The sequence below is a fragment of the Zea mays genome, chromosome 1 (genome assembly GCF_902167145.1).
Source record: "Zea mays cultivar B73 chromosome 1, Zm-B73-REFERENCE-NAM-5.0, whole genome shotgun sequence".
NCBI classification, from domain to species: domain Eukaryota; kingdom Viridiplantae; phylum Streptophyta; class Magnoliopsida; order Poales; family Poaceae; genus Zea; species Zea mays.
Genome location: NC_050096.1, coordinates 42333100 through 42350390, shown reverse-complemented (window position 1 = coordinate 42350390; position 17291 = coordinate 42333100). Strand labels below are relative to the sequence as shown.

The 17291-nt window shown below is 46.6% G+C and overlaps 1 protein-coding gene and 1 non-coding gene across 3 annotated transcripts; both read right to left on the bottom strand.

Annotated features, from left to right (window-relative positions):
- Nucleotides 1-11548: 11548 nt before the first annotated feature.
- On the bottom strand, nucleotides 11549-11622 carry TRNAR-UCG (transfer RNA arginine (anticodon UCG)). Its single transcript has one exon. It is a non-coding gene; the product is annotated as a tRNA-Arg (tRNA).
- A 1652-nt stretch (nucleotides 11623-13274) lies between these two features.
- Nucleotides 13275-17051, bottom strand: LOC100383704 (uncharacterized). 2 transcript variants are annotated; one of them, NM_001366832.1, is made up of 10 exons: nucleotides 16709-16880; nucleotides 16494-16589; nucleotides 15349-15433; nucleotides 14820-14941; nucleotides 14682-14706; nucleotides 14516-14599; nucleotides 14383-14412; nucleotides 14188-14293; nucleotides 14015-14079; nucleotides 13277-13597 (listed from the first exon to the last, which is right to left on the bottom strand). In NM_001366832.1, exons 1-9 carry the CDS (start codon nucleotides 16799-16801, stop codon nucleotides 14016-14018), a joined length of 705 nt encoding a protein of 234 aa, NP_001353761.1. In that variant the 5' UTR covers nucleotides 16802-16880; the 3' UTR covers nucleotides 13277-13597; nucleotide 14015. The 2 variants fall into 2 exon arrangements, with proteins under 2 accessions (XP_035815505.1, NP_001353761.1); XM_035959612.1 differs by lacking the exon at nucleotides 14188-14293 and having other exon boundaries at nucleotides 13275-13597; nucleotides 16709-17051.
- Between the last annotated feature and the right edge of the window lie 240 nt (nucleotides 17052-17291).

Genomic DNA, 17291 nt, shown 5'->3' with positions numbered 1-17291 from the left:
GGACACACCGACCTCAACAAAGGAGGTAAGTCCGTTGATCAAAAAGCATACCGGTCAATGATAGGTTCTTTGCTTTACTTATGTGCTAGTAGACCGGATATTATGCTTAGCGTATGCATGTGTGCTAGATTTCAATCCGATCCTAAGGAGTGTCACTTAGTGGCGGTAAAGCGAATTCTTAGATATTTGGTTGCTACGCCTTGCTTCGGGCTCTGGTATCCAAAGGGGTCTACCTTTGACTTAGTTGGATACTCAGACTCCGACTATGCTGGATGTAAGGTCGATAGGAAGAGTACATCAGGGACGTGCCAATTCTTAGGAAGGTCCCTGGTGTCATGGAACTCTAAGAAACAAACCTCCGTTGCCCTATCCACCGCTGAGGCCGAGTACGTTGCCGCAGGTCAGTGTTGCGCGCAACTACTTTGGATGAGGCAAACCCTCCGGGACTTTGGCTACAATCTGAGCAAAGTCCCACTCCTATGTGACAATGAGAGTGCTATCCGCATGGCGGAAAATCCTGTTGAGCACAGCCGCACAAAGCACATAGACATCCGGCATCACTTTTTGAGAGACCACCAGCAAAAGGGGGATATCGAAGTGTTTCATGTTAGCACCGAGAACCAGCTAGCCGATATCTTTACCAAGCCTCTAGATGAGAAGACCTTTTGCAGGCTGCGTAGTGAGCTAAATGTCTTAGATTCGCGGAACTTGGATTGAATTATAGCATACATGTGTTTATGCCTTTAATCAGGTTCATTCTGCATTTTGTTGCTTATTGTGGTGCTCAAGTTGTACAAACACTCCCTGGACCTCACAAGTCCGTTGCAAAGTAATGCACATGTTTAGGGGGAGATGTGTTACAACTTGACCCTTTGAGACTAACCATTTGCTTGAGTTTGCTTGATTTAGTCTCGAAGCTGAATTGAAAGGGAAAAGGTGGACTTGGACCATGAAAGACTTCCACTGCACTCCGATGAGAGGGTAACTTATTCCAAGTTCATCTTTAGACTCTTATTGCCTCTTTGTACTCTTATTGAAGATTTTGGTAAGGCAATGGGGTTAAAGGGCCAAGATTGATCCCGTTTTGGTGCTTGATGCCAAAGGGGGAGAAAATAAAGGCCAAAGCGATAAATGGATCAACTACCACTTGAGAGATTTTGAAAATAGTAGAATAGAGTTTTTGTTTTGTTAAACTCTTTTATTGTCTCTCTTGTCAAAAGTTGGCTTCGTATGGGGAGAAATATTGATTATGGGAAATAGGGGGAGTTTTTGAAATCTTTGATCAATCTCTTTCGGAATAACTCTCTTTATGCCTCAATATGTGTGTTTGACATAGAGATAGAGATTTGAGTTTGATTTCCAAAAACAAACCAAGTGGTGGCAAAGGATGATCCATATATACCAAAATTGAGTTAAAATCAATTTGAAGTTTATTTGAAGTGATTTCGCACTTGTTTTAGTTGCTTTATGTTGTGTTGGCATAAATCACCAAAAAGGGGGAGATTGAAAGGGAAATGTGCCCTTGGGCCATTTCTAAGTATTTTGGTGATTGAGTGCCAACTCAAGTGCTTAAAATGTGAATTTATGCAATGGATGAACAAAGTGCAAATCAAGAGCAAAGGTATGTTTCTAAGTCTTAGTACATTGGTTTTGTGTACTAATATACTTGTCTAAGTATTGGAAACAGGAAGAAAAAGAAAAGGAAAAAAGTGGCTGTGTACAGCCAAGGGGTTGTTTCGGTCTGGGGCACCGGACTGTCCGGTGGTGCACCGGACAGTGTCCGGTGCGCCAGGCTGCCTCGGCCGAACAGGCCGCTCTCGGGAATTCGCCGACGGCGTACGGCTAAAATTCACCGGACTGTCCGGTGTGCACCGGACTGTCCGGTGAGCCAACGGTCGGCCGGGCCAACGGTCGGCCGCGCGATCTGCGCGGGACACGTGGCCGAGCCAACGGTCGGGAAGGGGCACCGGACTGTCCGGTGTGCACCGGACATGTCCGGTGCGCCAACGGCTCCCGCATCTGCAACGGTCGACTGCGCTGTTTAAGGAAGGAAATCGGGCACCGGACAGTGTCCGGTGTGCACCGGACTGTCCGGTGCACCCGACGACAGAAGGCAAGTTTGGCCTTCTGGAATTGCTCTCAACGGCTCCTAGCTGCCTTGGGGCTATAAAAGGGACCCCTAGGCGCATGGAGGAGAATACCAAGCAACCTTTGAGCATTCTTGATCATCCACACTCAGTCTTTGCGCATCCGTTTGTTATTCTAAGTGATTCGAGCTCCGTTCTAGTGAGAACTTTGGGATAGTCTTTTGAGCTCGATTCTTGGCCGTGTGTGTGCGCATTTTGCTGTGGATTTGTGTGTGTTGCTTCTCTCCCTTACTCCGTATTTCTCTGTGAATCTCAAGTGTAAGGGCGAGAGACTCCAAGTTGTGGAGATTCCTTGCAAACGGGAAATTGAAAGGAAAAGCAAAACACTGTGGTATTCAGGTTGATCATTGGATCACTTGAGAGGAGTTGAGTGCAACTCTCGTCCGTTGGGACGCCACAACGTGGAGTAGGCAAGTTTTGTACTTGGCCGAACCACGGGATAAATCATTGTGTCTTCTCTGTGTTGAACTCCTTGTGGTTATCATATTGTGCAAGATCTTCTCTTTAGCCACTTGGCATTAACTGCGCTAACGCTTAATCAAAGTTTTATGGCTTAAGTTTTGAAGTATACAGGATCACCTATTCACCCCCCTCTAGGTGCTCTCAGTACCACGTGTAGAAGAGTCATAGGAGGAGTATTGCTCCAGCAAATAACCAGGCCTTGGTTCCCTGCGTGCATAAGCATATTATATTCGACATATGAACGCAAATAGAGCAGACCAAGCAAGATAAGTTCAATTTATAGTCTCTTCTATTTAGGTATTTGCAAACCCCTTCCAGCATTGCAACTAATTATCACCAAATAGATCTGATGTGTTGACTTGTTGTTCCATCAGACTGCTATCAACATCACCAAACGTTGGCAAAAAAACTCAGGAACCATACCAATATTGATAAAAGCATATGGCCTTGCAGCAGTTTCAAATTGGCTGCCATTGACCCTCCAGAAGACTTCACCATCCAAAGGTATCTTCTGTTTTCTGCAATGTAATACATGAAGGAAAAAAAACTTCATCCACAAAATTCAATAAGTCAACAGAACTGAGAAGTATAATAAATACATATATTGAACAATTATAATTGTGGGATGGCGGATGACACAAATGCAATCAAAGAAAACATTCATTGCCCAGTAGAGAATTTGGTATTAGAGCAAAATGGAAGTTGCTTCCTCAAAACCTGAGAGCCCAGTGAAAATTCATAGAACGAAAGCATGGACCAAAACCCAAGCTTGAGATTAAGAGTTGCGGTTTATACAGCTTGTTCCCATGTGTAAATGCTAACAAGATCCACCGTGCAGGGTAGAAGCAGATTAGAAGATCTATACCTCGAAGAAAAGGCAGTTGGAGTAGCTCGTTCAGCGTGTTCCCTTGCTCTGTTTCGGCTCGACCTTGATGTCCTTCTCCGCGTGCGGGAGCAGAGACAACATGTACTGCATTAGATAGGGGACACTCACATGTACGTGATGCGGCGGGAGCAGGTAATGAGTACCTTTTCCCTATTCCAGAACGGCGCCACCGCGACCTCGACGTCTATGGAGGCGGGCTCGGCGTCAGGGACCGGGTCCTTGAAGCCGAAGAGCGTGCGCTCCGGACACGCCGATGTGAATTGGTCAGGCTTCCCTGCATCGGTCGCCTCTACAGGGGCATCGACATGCTTCTCCTTCTTCGCGTTGGTTGTGAGGCAAGGTGGTTACGCGCGCAGGAAGTCCCTCTGCGCGTGGAGTCGCGCCAGCGACCACGACACCCCATGGTCCCCTCCTCCGTGTCGTCCCCTCCATCGAGGAACGCCGCGTCACAGGACTTGGAGAGGACCCCTCCTCTGTGGTGTCCCCAGCCATCACAGCATTGCGGGAGGTCTGCGTGCTCCCCTCTCGTCCCACGCGCTCTCCGACCTGCGATCTGGGTGGGAGGGAGGGGAGGTTTTGGGGCAGTGGCAGGGCAAGAATTCCGGGGGCATGACGAGATTTCCGAGGATGGGGACGACTCGTGGGGCGGGGATGGTGGAGGCGGGGGCATGGAGCATGGGTGGGGATGGAAGGGGCACGGGAGGAGTATGGAAGGGGCGGGCGAGGATGGAAGGGAGACGGGGGAGGAGGATGGGGTTTGCCGGCGGGATCATGGTCGGCGTGCAGGGAGCGCGGGGGAGGGGTCACAGAGCGAGATTGGGGGCGAGGGCGGGGGCGAGGTCACGGGGCGAGGTTGGGGGTGGAGCGGGGGGCGTGCGCGGATGGGGGTAGTGGTGGGGCAGAACCGTGTGGACTGTGGACGCCTACGTTAGTGCCTTAAGAAGTAGTATAGATATACTACAAGCAGTAGCCTTAAATTTCCAAGGTGAGTGAAAAAGGGCAGAGCAGAGAACTCACATTCTGGCATGTCTTGACCTGCGTCTCTACATTAGAGCGCCAGGTCTGCACCTCCTGAAGCAGAGGTCAGCCATTCACATCTCATCAGCATCTGATCAGGGAAACAACTAAATCCTCAAACCGAACCAAGTGTTGGGAAATCCATGCGCACCTATTTCAGCTTCTGGATCCTCTCCAGCAACTCCGCCTGCGACGAGGTCAGCTCCTGCAACACAAGCACAAGGATCAGCCCAGAACTCTGCTGCTGCAGTGCTGCTTTGAAGAACCCGGTGGCACCGCGCCCTCTATCTGAAGCACCTTGACTTGCCCGTCCAGCTGCTCGAACCCCGACGGTCTCTACAAGTGAAGGATTAGAAATTCAGAATTGTGGATTCCATCACATCACCCGAGAGGCAGTTGGCCATGATCAGTGAACTAAGACGTTGTCTCACCCATAATTGTATATTGTTAGCTTGTATATGTGATAAACACAGATACCTATAGTTATTGACATGCAAGGACATAAAATGAGAGACATGAACACGTAAGCTGTTCATGGATTTTCACAGATACCTATAACAATTGGACAAATTCGGGTGCATGCCAGCTTGTTTGATAATAGACATGAAGTTTCCCACACCACGTTTCAGAATTAGATTATAGTATGTGAAAAGAACAATGGGGCAAGAAAGCTCAGGTGTAACCCCCTTCAGCATCTCTATGACAGAATCGAGTGTAGTGCCTTTCTTAAGCGCCCGTGTTGCAGAAGCCTGAAATGATGTCAATCTAAAAATGTAAAATCTGTATCAGATCACATACTATGTTGCAGCTGCTGAGAGAAAATGCCATCATGACTTACCTGAATAACTGGTCCATCAGCCAGTGGATCCGAGTATGGCACACCAACCTCTATAACATCAGAACCGCAGGAATTGAGAATCTTCAATGCTTTTGATGTGGTTGCCAGGTCAGGATCACCAGCAGTGATGAACAGGATGAATGCACTCTGAAAACTTCCCAGGTTAGACTGTCAGCTTAAATTTTGGCAGATGATTTTGTCAGGTTAAACAAGGAAAAATGGCATAAAAATACTTGAGGACAATGTTTTAAGAAAAAATGGAAATGAATTCAGTTGGGTGCAATACCTGGAATATTTTGGCAGATGCACAGTGCTCGAACTGATCGACCATGATGTCCATGGCTCCCATTTGTGATAAGGAAATTGAAAATGGAACATAGCCCCCAAAGAAAATGTTCAATTGCATTAGCAGAGTTTGCAAAAGAAAGGAGGAGGGATACGACATCCTGGGCATACCAAATTCTCAATTCTCTGCTTCTCATCCTCCTGGGAGGCTCGATGGTCAGAGGTGAGCACCTCTGCCTTCCCTGCTCGGCTGAGCACCACATGACAGTCTCCAGTATTGGAGACGACCAGTCTACCCTTTCGAAGAAGGGCTATGACGCAGCACGTGCCCCCGCTCTCGCCCCTCTTGAGGAACTCCCCGTCCGTCTTGAGGTAACCCCTTTTGTTTTGGAACTGTTAATGCTTTTCTAGTTGAGCTGTATAAATTCTAGATTTTTTTGGAATATAGAAGCACATTTGTGCTAAACCTAAACTTGATTATCGAACCTGAGAAATGACAATTCTAATTATAGGAAAAAAATATTTGTAAGAAAGTACCTAGACTTGTCAGCGATCTATTCAATCCCAGGCCCACTTGTAAACAACTTCTTTGTAGCCTTTTTGAAGAGAAGAGATAAAAGAAGACAGGTTGATCATTAGTCATGCAAAATAAATTACTAAGGTTCAAAGTTCAAACAGCAGAAATAAGAAATCAATTCTGGAATCATATTTTTTTCATTAGTGTAACTCAATAGACCACCTTTTAGATGCATCCAAGAACAATTGTTATAGTTAAATCAAAAGCAAATATGAAAAGAATCATAAACCAAGTAAACAAACCTGATTAGTGCTTTAAACATCTGGATAGGCTTGTGTAGTATATGTTGCATCAGGGTTTCCATACAATGTAGTATATGTTGGCTCAGAATTGCCATAAGCCGCAACATACCCTGAGATAGGATTACACAAGAAAGTTAATGCAATCTGGTGGATTCTACGACTATCCTTTTACAACAGGAATGAGATGGCAGGCGAGTCAAAGCGATCTTGTGCCGACAGTCATCTTTGAATATTGGTGTGCTGGCTCTCTTTTGTCCATAGGAAAATGGTTGACTCACGTAATAATAATTGGCACCGACGTGCATGTGAGCCTATAATTTAAAACATAGAGATGTCAAGATCAGATTCACAGGCTGAGCTGCTTCCTTCCTTGTGCAGTACTTATTCTAAAGATGATTTGTAAAAAAAAGGCAATTAAAATAGTAAATAAAAATCTATGACTCTTTTTGGCAAAAACTATCAACGTCAAAAGCTTGATGTTCCATTATTTGAAACACAATGGTACTTACGTTTAGGAAGAAGGGATCCTAAAGTGTATAGTTCATACAATAAGGTGACATCAACTGTAAGTCCAAAATAAATAAAGATTATCCTAGTCCAAAATAAATGATCTTGGACCATAAAAATTGACCTGAACCATAAAAAATATGATTCTGATGTCTAAACTTCCCTGATGAGTTGTCCAACATTAAACCATACCTTTTTTCTCATTTCGTGCTAGGATTAAGGCCTTGCTACCTCTACCAAGTAATCTGGATGTTGAATTTAGCAGCAGAGTAGAGCAGAATAACCTTAGGATGCAGGTATTTTTACAAACTGGTGTCATGTGTTTTATAGTTTGGTGCATCTAATCATTATACAAAGGGGTGTTAATTACTACTTCAGTACTTCTGAACAAGCAAAGCGATGATGCAGAACGAGGGCACATGGCACTTGGTAACGGCTACTTTTGCAGAAAATGCAGTATAATGCAAAACCTTGTAATGGACTGACACTGGTACCATCTATACTGTCTGAAGTCACTGTCCAGACTGAACATTTAAATCAGTCAAAATTTGCCTGAAATACTTTATTGGGTTACAAACAAATGACATTTATCTGCAGCTAAAAACTATGGCCGCTAATATTGAGATCCCTGAATTGATTCTATAAAAACGAACTACAGATTGTTGAATTTCTGATCGACAACAGAAATCGTAGGGGAATGGATGTGCTGATTCAACTGGTCGTAGAATTTTTGTGCAGATCTCAGCATATAAGTGCATGATCTATGGCAACGCTACTGCTATTCTGCTACCTGAACCTGTTGTACTGCTACTCTTCTACTCTCTTGTGAGCGACAACCAAAGGAAGCTCGTTGCTACTACTCTACTACCTAAACCAGGCGTGAGCATCACATTACGCAAATGAAATCACCTCTGCTCTCGATGTCAATGCTGTCAATATTGTCCAGATCGATGTCTTAGCATGGTTTACTTCATACTGTTCCAACTGAACTCGGTTAATCCCACAAAGGAAAAATGCCATAGTTTCCTAGAGATATCAATTGCAGTGCTAAGAACAAGCAGAGAGGGGAAAACACCAACCAATCATTGAGGTGGTTGCCCTGTATGTGTGATTGCACATAGTAGTTCACATGATTTGTTAGCTCCACGATCCCCGCTTCTGGGTTTACTCTTTTGACTGCTAAATCACCAACATTTGCTAGTCTTCCCTGAGCAAATGACAAATATGACAAATTCTTCGATTAATTCAGTACCTTGTAGATGGTATTAGACTGGGTAAGTAAAAAAGGCAATTAAAAGCTTGATGGTTCCATTATCTGAAGTTTGTATTCACGATTAATTTGGCAAAACTATCAACGTCAAAAGCTTGATGGTACTTCCATTATTTGAAACCAGTGATAAGCATTTCTAGTAGGTACAGTGATAAGCATTTCTTCAAACTTCAGAAAATGGACACCACACTTTCATATTGATTGAAGGCATAAAGTATGACCGATTAATTCAGCAATGCATCAGCTTTTACAAGATTCAGGGCATTTCCAAACAGACATGCCAATAAACAAAATTCTTCAGTGGTTGCAAAATCTGTGAGAATCATTAAGTGACAATGTATCAGGATATCTCGTTGTCCAAATCATTTCTGTATATACATGCATAGTTTCAACAGGATGCTATTTTTGTCATCACAAGTTCACAACCTAAATCAACCTCAGTTCAAACAAACAAGGAACAGAAACAGAATATCAGGTAAAACTGACCTGTACCAAGCACCGGATCCAAAAGTAGACGCGGGGAGACTCCTCTTCGCTGCGAGGCAGTCAAGGGGGAAGTCTGTCATGGGACAGTGCCCGCAGGCCGCGGTCCAGACGTGCACGGCACGGACCGCTTGCCGGAGTTGTCGCGCCGTCGTTGTGTGGCCCCCTGCCGTGAGGCTGCCTAGGAAGAGCTCGGTGCTGGCGGCGACGAGCAGGGCCACCTCACTCTTCAGCTTCTAGATGTCTCGGAAGATGGGGAGGAGGTGGTAGAGCAGAACCTCTCGTGACGGGGAGCAGCAGGCCTGCTTGATCGGGTGATGGTGATGGGAAGGGTACGGAGGGGATGAAGGGGAACGTACGAGCTCGTCGCCGAAGATGGAGGAGGACCGCTTGCCTCCTCCCAGATCCCATCGCGGTGGCCTTGCTGCTCGTCTCGCAACATTTGCATGCCACGCACCATGGCACCGTGGATGGCCTCCTCTAGGCGCCGGATCTCGACCTCCCCCTCGGCCGCATCTGCCTTCCTCCGTGGCCTCGCTACCAAGGTCAAGATCATCGAGATCGACCTCACCGAGGAAGACGGGGAAGGTGGGAAGGGCGACGTCTCCGGTGTTGAAGGGGATCGGGTGTCCGGTGTTGAAGGGGCCGCGACTGCAAGATTGGCGGGGGGAGGGCGAGGGCGGCGCCATGGATCCGGGCTTGGACCGCGCTGGTGACAGCTGCGGGGAAGGGGTGTCATTCATGCCACCGGACGTCCGCGCCGCCCACCTCTCCTTCGCCTCTGACGCCCATGCCCTCCGGCCGGGTCGCGCGGAGGTCGCACGATTCGCGGCGGCGGGGATGCGGATGGGGATGGGGCGGCGGCTCACGCGGGGTGGGGAGGGGAGGCGGGGGAACGAACGCGGGCGTGGGCGGGCGAACGGTGTGGATTCACGGAAGCGAACGGATGGTACAGATTCACCGAAGGCAGAACACAAAAAGGCAGACTACTATTGCTTACTTAATAAGTAGTAGAGATTTGCAGACTGCAGTTGCAGCCTAGAAAAAAACTGCAGCTAGCACGCCCACCATCACGGTGGCTCAAATCTCAAGCTGCAAAGCGCGATGCCACCAACCACCATCCGGCCGAAGGAATCCGCCATGGGTGGAGGTGGATGGGAGAATCCCGGATCGGTGCGGGCCTCCTCATGACACAGCGCGGTTGCTGCTGCGAAACGCACGTGCAGTTCTGTGCTGCGTGTGCCGGCAGCCCGGCCGGGAGTCCGGGACGCGCTATCCGCCGTGCATGGGGCAACGCGCATACCGAGCACGCATTCAGCCTTTCGCTTGAAGTACAAAAACAAACGCGCAGCCTGTAAAAAAAACGGGGGGGGGGGGGGGGGGGGGGGGGGGGGGGAGGGCATTGAGACATCCAGCCGGTAGATAGACTACAGCGAGGAACCACGAAGGATAAGGCCCACACACATCGTCACAGCGAGACCGCGGAGGGTGCATAGACCGGGTTCACATCCGAGCTCCTCCCAGAAACCAACAGTGCATTTAATCCGGTTTTCGCGTCACTGGATTCTTCACGTGGTCGGCTTATCTTGACCTGCTTTGCTTGTGGTTGTGGCTGAGGTCAACGAGTCCACTCCCTCCCCGGACGCCTCGACAGCAGCAAGGGACCTCGGTTGGCAGACACATCAAATTGTCAGTGGAGTTATGACAGCGAGGTACTAGTAGTACTGTATGAGCAGGGAATGTCTCGCACGCACCATCAGTTTCTTTCTGTCTGGCTTTTTTTTCAGTCTCTTTTTTAGTTTGAGCCACTTCCATTACTCAGGTAGCTCAAACATCAGCTGCTTAGGCCTTATTCGTTTGTACCAGATTGTTGGGTCGGAACGATTCTTAACTGGATTGTTTCTCTAATTTATATAAACTTTTATTATATGGAACGATTCCAGGTGTAATCCGACACAAACGAACAAGGTCTAACAGAATTTGAATACAGCTTGGTTATGCCGGGCTCAGACCTTATGTGCCTCCTTGATGCAAAGTTTTGGGCCGTCCAACCAAAGGCCCTGTTAAAGGAAAGGGTTTGGGCCTTTCCTCTAGTGAACCAGTACTACGTTTACTTTTCATAGGCTACTATACTCCTTGCTCCTTGGACCACAGAAAATCATTGTGTGACCTCTTCTTTTCTCTCATCTCAATCTCATGCACTATAGGACAATGTCCCACGTGTTGCTGCACGGATCACTGATACTTTTTGCTAAGAGAAACCCCAACCATGAAGTCAACAAAAAATAGAAGACTACAAACCGTAGCTATCAAGTAGTACAGCGTGTGACGTGACCATTATCTTCTTAGAACGAGGAGGTAAAGTGACCATTATCTTCTTAGAACGAGGAGGTAAAGTACGTACGGTAACCCCGACCGCTAGGTATATAACCATCTGCCCCCGACACTAATAATGCAGTCAGTGCCGAATGAGCCATCATCGTGACTAAGTGTAGTTCAGCCATACCATAAATTTTAAAGTGTTTATATATTCCATTATAAACATATAAGAATACGTGGTGTATTTGATAGGCTGCTATATTTTAAGCTGTAGCCAAAATACCCATCGTCAGCTAGCGTGCTACTGTACCAAGACCACCGCCCGCCGCCTGCCTCTCACATTTATGCTACTGGGTTGTCATCATCCTGTAATTAAGACCTCAAACAAGCGTATCATGGAACCTTTTGTGTCCTTCCAAGCAACTATTGCAAAACAAAATAAATGGAAAATGCATGAGAAAAAAAGAATGAAAAAAAAGACACTGAGATTTTGCATCGGAGGGGAAAAAAACAAACGACCACAGTGGGAGTCGAACCCACGACCTTCTGATCCGAAGTCAGACGCGCTAATCCACTGCGCTATGCGGTCGATGTTGCATAACGTTGATTTTATTAAATTCTATACAAACACATACAACGTTGTATTCAAGCATTTAATCTCGCATTCGATCCACCATGTCCTCCCCGCTCCGTTGTCGCGGGGGCTGCGCATGATTCGTCCAACAGAAACTGGGTTCGTTGTATCTGTATTTATCGATTTATTTTGTCTGCTGTTGTTTCTCCAGTTGTTTCCTTATTACCAACTATGTACAAGACAAATGTCATGGGGACCTTGAACATTACTTGGACTGACCACTGGCGAAGAGAGTCGGGGGCCCGGTTCTTGCATGGTAGATTGGTAGCCTTTCAGCGAACAGTGAGAGTTCTATATTATAATTTTAGCCCCTCTTTTTCTCTCTTTGTACTAATTAATGTTGTTCTTGATACCCATCCAGCTCCATTTTACGTAGGATGATGTCAGATTCTCATGCCATTTCTTCTAGGAGTAGCCATCTCTCAGAATAGCAGAGACATATTTGATTTACTCGTACAGTCATAGCACATATTTATTAGTAGAATTTGTGTTACATACATGGCCGAAAGCAGGCACCAATCACAAACGCTGCACCGAAACTGGTGGATAAGGATAAAAACAGGTTGGTAATGGAGCGGCTTAAATGAGGTGAACGTTGAACTGCAGTAGATAGAGTCTCGACCGACGCTGTCGCCAGGGTGCAGCGTCTGGACGGCGGCGAAGCCCTTGGCGTTCGACGACGTACGTCGATGCGGTGGACCCCGAAGAAGCTGAGCGTGTCGCCAGCGCCACCGTGCGGTGCCTCGGGGCCCTCGAACGTGGCGGTGAGCGCGATGGTCTTGCTGGTGCCGTCCGGTGAGCGTGACGCCGATGGCAGGTCCCCGGTGTTACGACGGATGGTCTTGCTGGTGTCGTCTCTTTTTATTGCTACCGCCTCTTAGGATTCTACTAGCGTCTCTAGAGATCTTCGTCACACATGTTCAAGCCATCTCAATATTGCTCAATCAATATCGAACAAGCTTTTCTTTAATCAATAATACCCTAAAACTATAGCCCGAACAGGCGGCGCCAGCTTTGAGCTTTTGCCCGAAGAAGAAAGCGGCGGCGCACCAGCACCGCGCGAGTGTGGCCTTGGAATAGCTCGCTACCCGCGCCGCCATCCTGCCATTGCCATGGGTATCCTATCCTGAGGTAGTCAGGTGATCAGGTCCTGTGCGCGGGCACCTGTGTCGTTGTGGGCTTGGCTCTTGCGGCGAGCAAGGGAATCAGGAAGGGCCCAACTGCCGAAGTGAGTGACCGAGCGCATGCCAGCGGCCAGCCACGCATTCGTTGGCCGTTAGCCGTTAGGTGATGCAGCGTAGGCAGCCGGGAACACAAGACGCCCTTCCCGCCAGGGAATTGAATAATAAAGACATTTACCAGCGAGCCTTCCAGCGATTTGCAACAGCAGCCGAACCACCAAAGTTTTGCTTCGAACCGTCATGACGACAAGATCTAGATAGAGTCAGTTATTATAACACGAGACAGTTCCATCCGTTCCGTCAAAAAGAGTGGATTAGAGGGGCCTCAAATTACCAGGATAAACTATAAACTGCACTGGGCACTAACTAACTCCTGCTACTGGTAGCACATCAGCCCGTCAATCGTTATGGCAAAACGGCGCCAGATTAAGATGCACAATATTGCATCTCTGAATACGTTTTGAAATGGATAAATGAGCAATATATGATATACAGGTACATAAATTGAAGAGGCTACAGACCATAAATGCAACTGGTAATGGTAAGTAAAATGGTACTCTATAGAACCACTAAAATCGAAGAATCCCATGAATAATCCCCACCAAATTAACTTATAATGGATGTACATGTTTACCCTGCACATGTATACTGTACAACCACCAGAACCTTGTAAGCTTGAACCAAAACCTCGAGCAACGAAGCTTCGAAAAAGCCAACCAGAGTCGATTGTCAGATCAAAATGGCGAACCCTGAAAAAACCAATAGGAGTAAGTAAGCTTATATAAATCAAATGTGGATAAAGGGTAGGGCTGCAACACAGTGTCAATTGGTCAACACTTTTTTTGTCAGAAAGATAGCAATCATATCAGTCTTCGGGCCGAAAGCCATTGCAATTGATCAACTAGTCTTGTGCACCATTTCCCTAGACGCTTGTCTTTTTTTTTTTACCAATGAGGGAAGTGCTGTTTTGCAATCTACGATGCGCAAGGCAGACATTCCTGGTGTCCCGTAAATGGTGCAATGTATATTTAGTTCTGGGACATGTCTTCCTAACAACTAAGTTAGTAGCACCTGTGTGGTTGTGTTCTGTGTTGCAGTGCAGCAGTGAACTACCATGCCACCACAAGGAGAATAAAAATGCAGTGATATGAAAACATAGGAATCACCTCAAGACAATATGACCAGTCCAAGGTATATTGAAGCGCAGAGAAAGATAAACGAGATGAATCCCCTGAAACAAAGAACAGAAAACGTTAGCATTGGTGTCGTTACATCAGGAACATCTTAACACACCATCAAGGTATACAGAAAAATATAACTATCGAAACTTGGAGCAGACCATATAACACCCCATGCAAAACCATTGCAGGGGCAAGGGCAGATTTCAGCAAACTTTTCAGCATCACTTGTGTTAACTCTTCGGGATATCAAGTCATCATAAATATCTATATAATTTGAAAATATTTCATTGAGAGTAACACATGGATTATTCTAACATGGAATAACAAGGAAAAGGTTTTTTTTGTTTCTTTACCGTAAACTGAAAATAAGCTGTTCATCACACCTGTTGCACATAAATAAACATAAAGATTAAATTTCAAGCATACAATTTGCATTCCAGAAATTAAAATAAAGAGAACATGATTGTACGACATCTTCTGTCTCACCTATGAATAAGATCACATATTTCAGAACATGGAAAGATGTAAATTCTTGTATGACCCAAACAACAGCAATGAACACAATGAATCCTGGATAACGACATCGTAAGTGGTGTACTGGCATGCTGCAGAGTAAGGGCTTAAATGGAGACTAAGTCATGTTGATGCATACCAAGGCAGAGCCAGCGAAGAAACCACTGCACAATTCAAACAAGTCTTACCTAAATGATCATGATTACAGTATGCACGAGTGGAAAAATCAAATGAAGTCACAAGTTGCGAAATAAATAAATAAAAATACTGAACTTACATTTTCTGCAACAAAAAGAACAATAAACAATGCAAGTATGAAACAACCCGCTGCAATTCTTGTAGTGAGGAGATTTGTGGATGCAAGTATGAAGACCATTCCCCAAAATGATGAACCCAGATCTGCAATTCAAAACAAAACATAGCATCGTGAAAAAGACCAAAGGCAAATTGCTTGAATAAGGGGGCATAAAATTTAGACTGATTAGAAGAACAAATCTAGTCCATAGAGATGTTCTTTTATGGTTGTTAGATGTTAAAAGATTGTAAGGTTACTTAAAAAGAACAAGGCAAGGTTACTCCAACAGACGAGTCCCATGAATAATTCGTCATAAATTTAGTTCTTGGCAATTAGGTTAAAAAATTTTGTAGAATCGATAATTTAGTTCCCATGCATTAAAATATCAGGGAGAATACAAAATTAGGAGGTTGACTTGCTGAGTAAAAGAAAATAAGATGTTGCGCAATTTTATTCCCATTCTTGTGACCAATCATATAAGAAAGAAGGATGTAGGGGACAAGTGATTTACATCCAGCGGGCAAGATTATCCAATATATGCCACCCCGGGTTTGAGTAACGCCACCCTCATTCGCATGGACCTGCATGCCTTCTACCTGAAGCCAATCAAATTGAAATCAATAACATGTCTAATGAAAATTTGATACCTTATGTGGCATCAACGCTGAGTAGATACAATAATGTCTTGATGTGGTAAGTTGGCAAAGGATGGCCAAAATAATATGTCTAAGTAATGCGTCAGATGCCAAATTCAACATGAATCAAAAGGCAAAATCCGGTCGAAGTCAAAACATTGCGTACTCCAAAAGCATGTGTTACTTCCCCTTTACACCGCACAATGTTCTAAGGTCCCTTAGACAGAGAGCCATTTCTGGTTTGCATTACAAGGTGGCTGGAGACCAGAATGCCAAGGAGAGCACATTTTGCAGACAGTTGGCATTCATTGACCAGAGACTTGGACGGTGAACAGTGCAACTGCGACAAGAGTCAAGGGATGCTTGCGGATAGGAGAAAAAGCAAGCCCAGCAACTAATCCAGGAATGAAATCCCTCTGTACACAAGAATGGCAAAGATGCACGGTATAGGGTCTGTTTGTTTCGGCTTCTGTCAGCTTCTGGCCACCAAAAGCTGCTGCGGACTGTCAAACGTTCAGCTTTTCAGCCAGCTTCTATAAAATTCGTTGGGGCAAAAACCATTCAAAATCAACATAAACACATAATCGGTTGAGTCGTTGTAATAGTAGGAATCCGTCACTTTCTAGATCCTGAGCCCTATGAATAACTTTATCTTCCTCCACACGTAATCATAATGATACTCAGATTCTCCCCACAGCCAAATTCTCCCCACAGTCAGATTCTCAGAAAAGCTAACCAAACAGGCCCATATTCTGCTCCCGTGAGCCGTGAGTAACAAAGCAATTAAGCAAAGGTATAAAAAGCGCGCCCGCACTATGGGATATGGAATCCATGATCCACACTGACAGGGCGCCTGCCTTTCCCACCCAACTACGTTTCCCTATCCTCCCCCATCTGGAGCCTAATCGGACTTCGCTCCCTGAATGTGCCACCATCACAGCGCAGCGGAGTTTTTTTTCCCCCTCCCTTCCCCCCTCCTTAAAGCGAGTGCTGGAACGAGTAAGGGTTTTTAATGGCTTACATCGCCGCAAGTGAGCTTGCAGGCAAGCGCGTGGCTGGTCTCGTGGAGGAAGACGGTGATGAGCTTGAACGGCGTGAGCAGGAACGTCCTCCAGAGCTGCAAAAGGCACCGCACATGACGGCGAGTCAGAAAGCCCCTTTCGGAACCACAAGGAGAATCATACTATGAGAGAGAGAGAGACCGGGAGCAAATGAGAAGGCTTCGGGGGCACTCACGAGGAGGATGACGACGGTGGAGACGCCGACGGCGGCGATGAAGATCCTCTGGTCGTGGTCGCAGCAGCCCCGCAGCTCCCAGTTGACGGCCATCCTCTGGCCGCCGCCGCAGATCTACTCTTCGGCCCTCCGGCTCGAACTCGGGGGAGGGGATGTGCAGGCAGGAGGTGGATCGCAACAGCGAACGGAAACTGCCCGGCGGGGCTCTGGCCCGGTCGGAGTGGAAACGTGCGTGTGGGCGCAGGAAGAGAGAGAGAGAGAGAGATGGGCGGGCAACGCGTATGGGCCGAGTGATTTTGATTGTTCCATCCATTCCAGTCCCCGCAGCCATCCAGCCGACGCCAGGTCGGCGCGCTCTGACGCTTGGACGTTTGTGGTTAACGAGCCGACACCGGATTACGTGGCCATCCATCACTGGCGGTGTCGCTCCGCTAAGCAAAGCAAGCGCTGCTGAAACCCGACCCGGGCTGCGGTTGGTGGGGGTAATCCGGCGCGAAGAATGTTACAAAATATTACATATGTGATCAATCCAAGGGGTGCGACAGTTTTTCCCAAGGGACACCCCTTTTGGGATACACCCCTT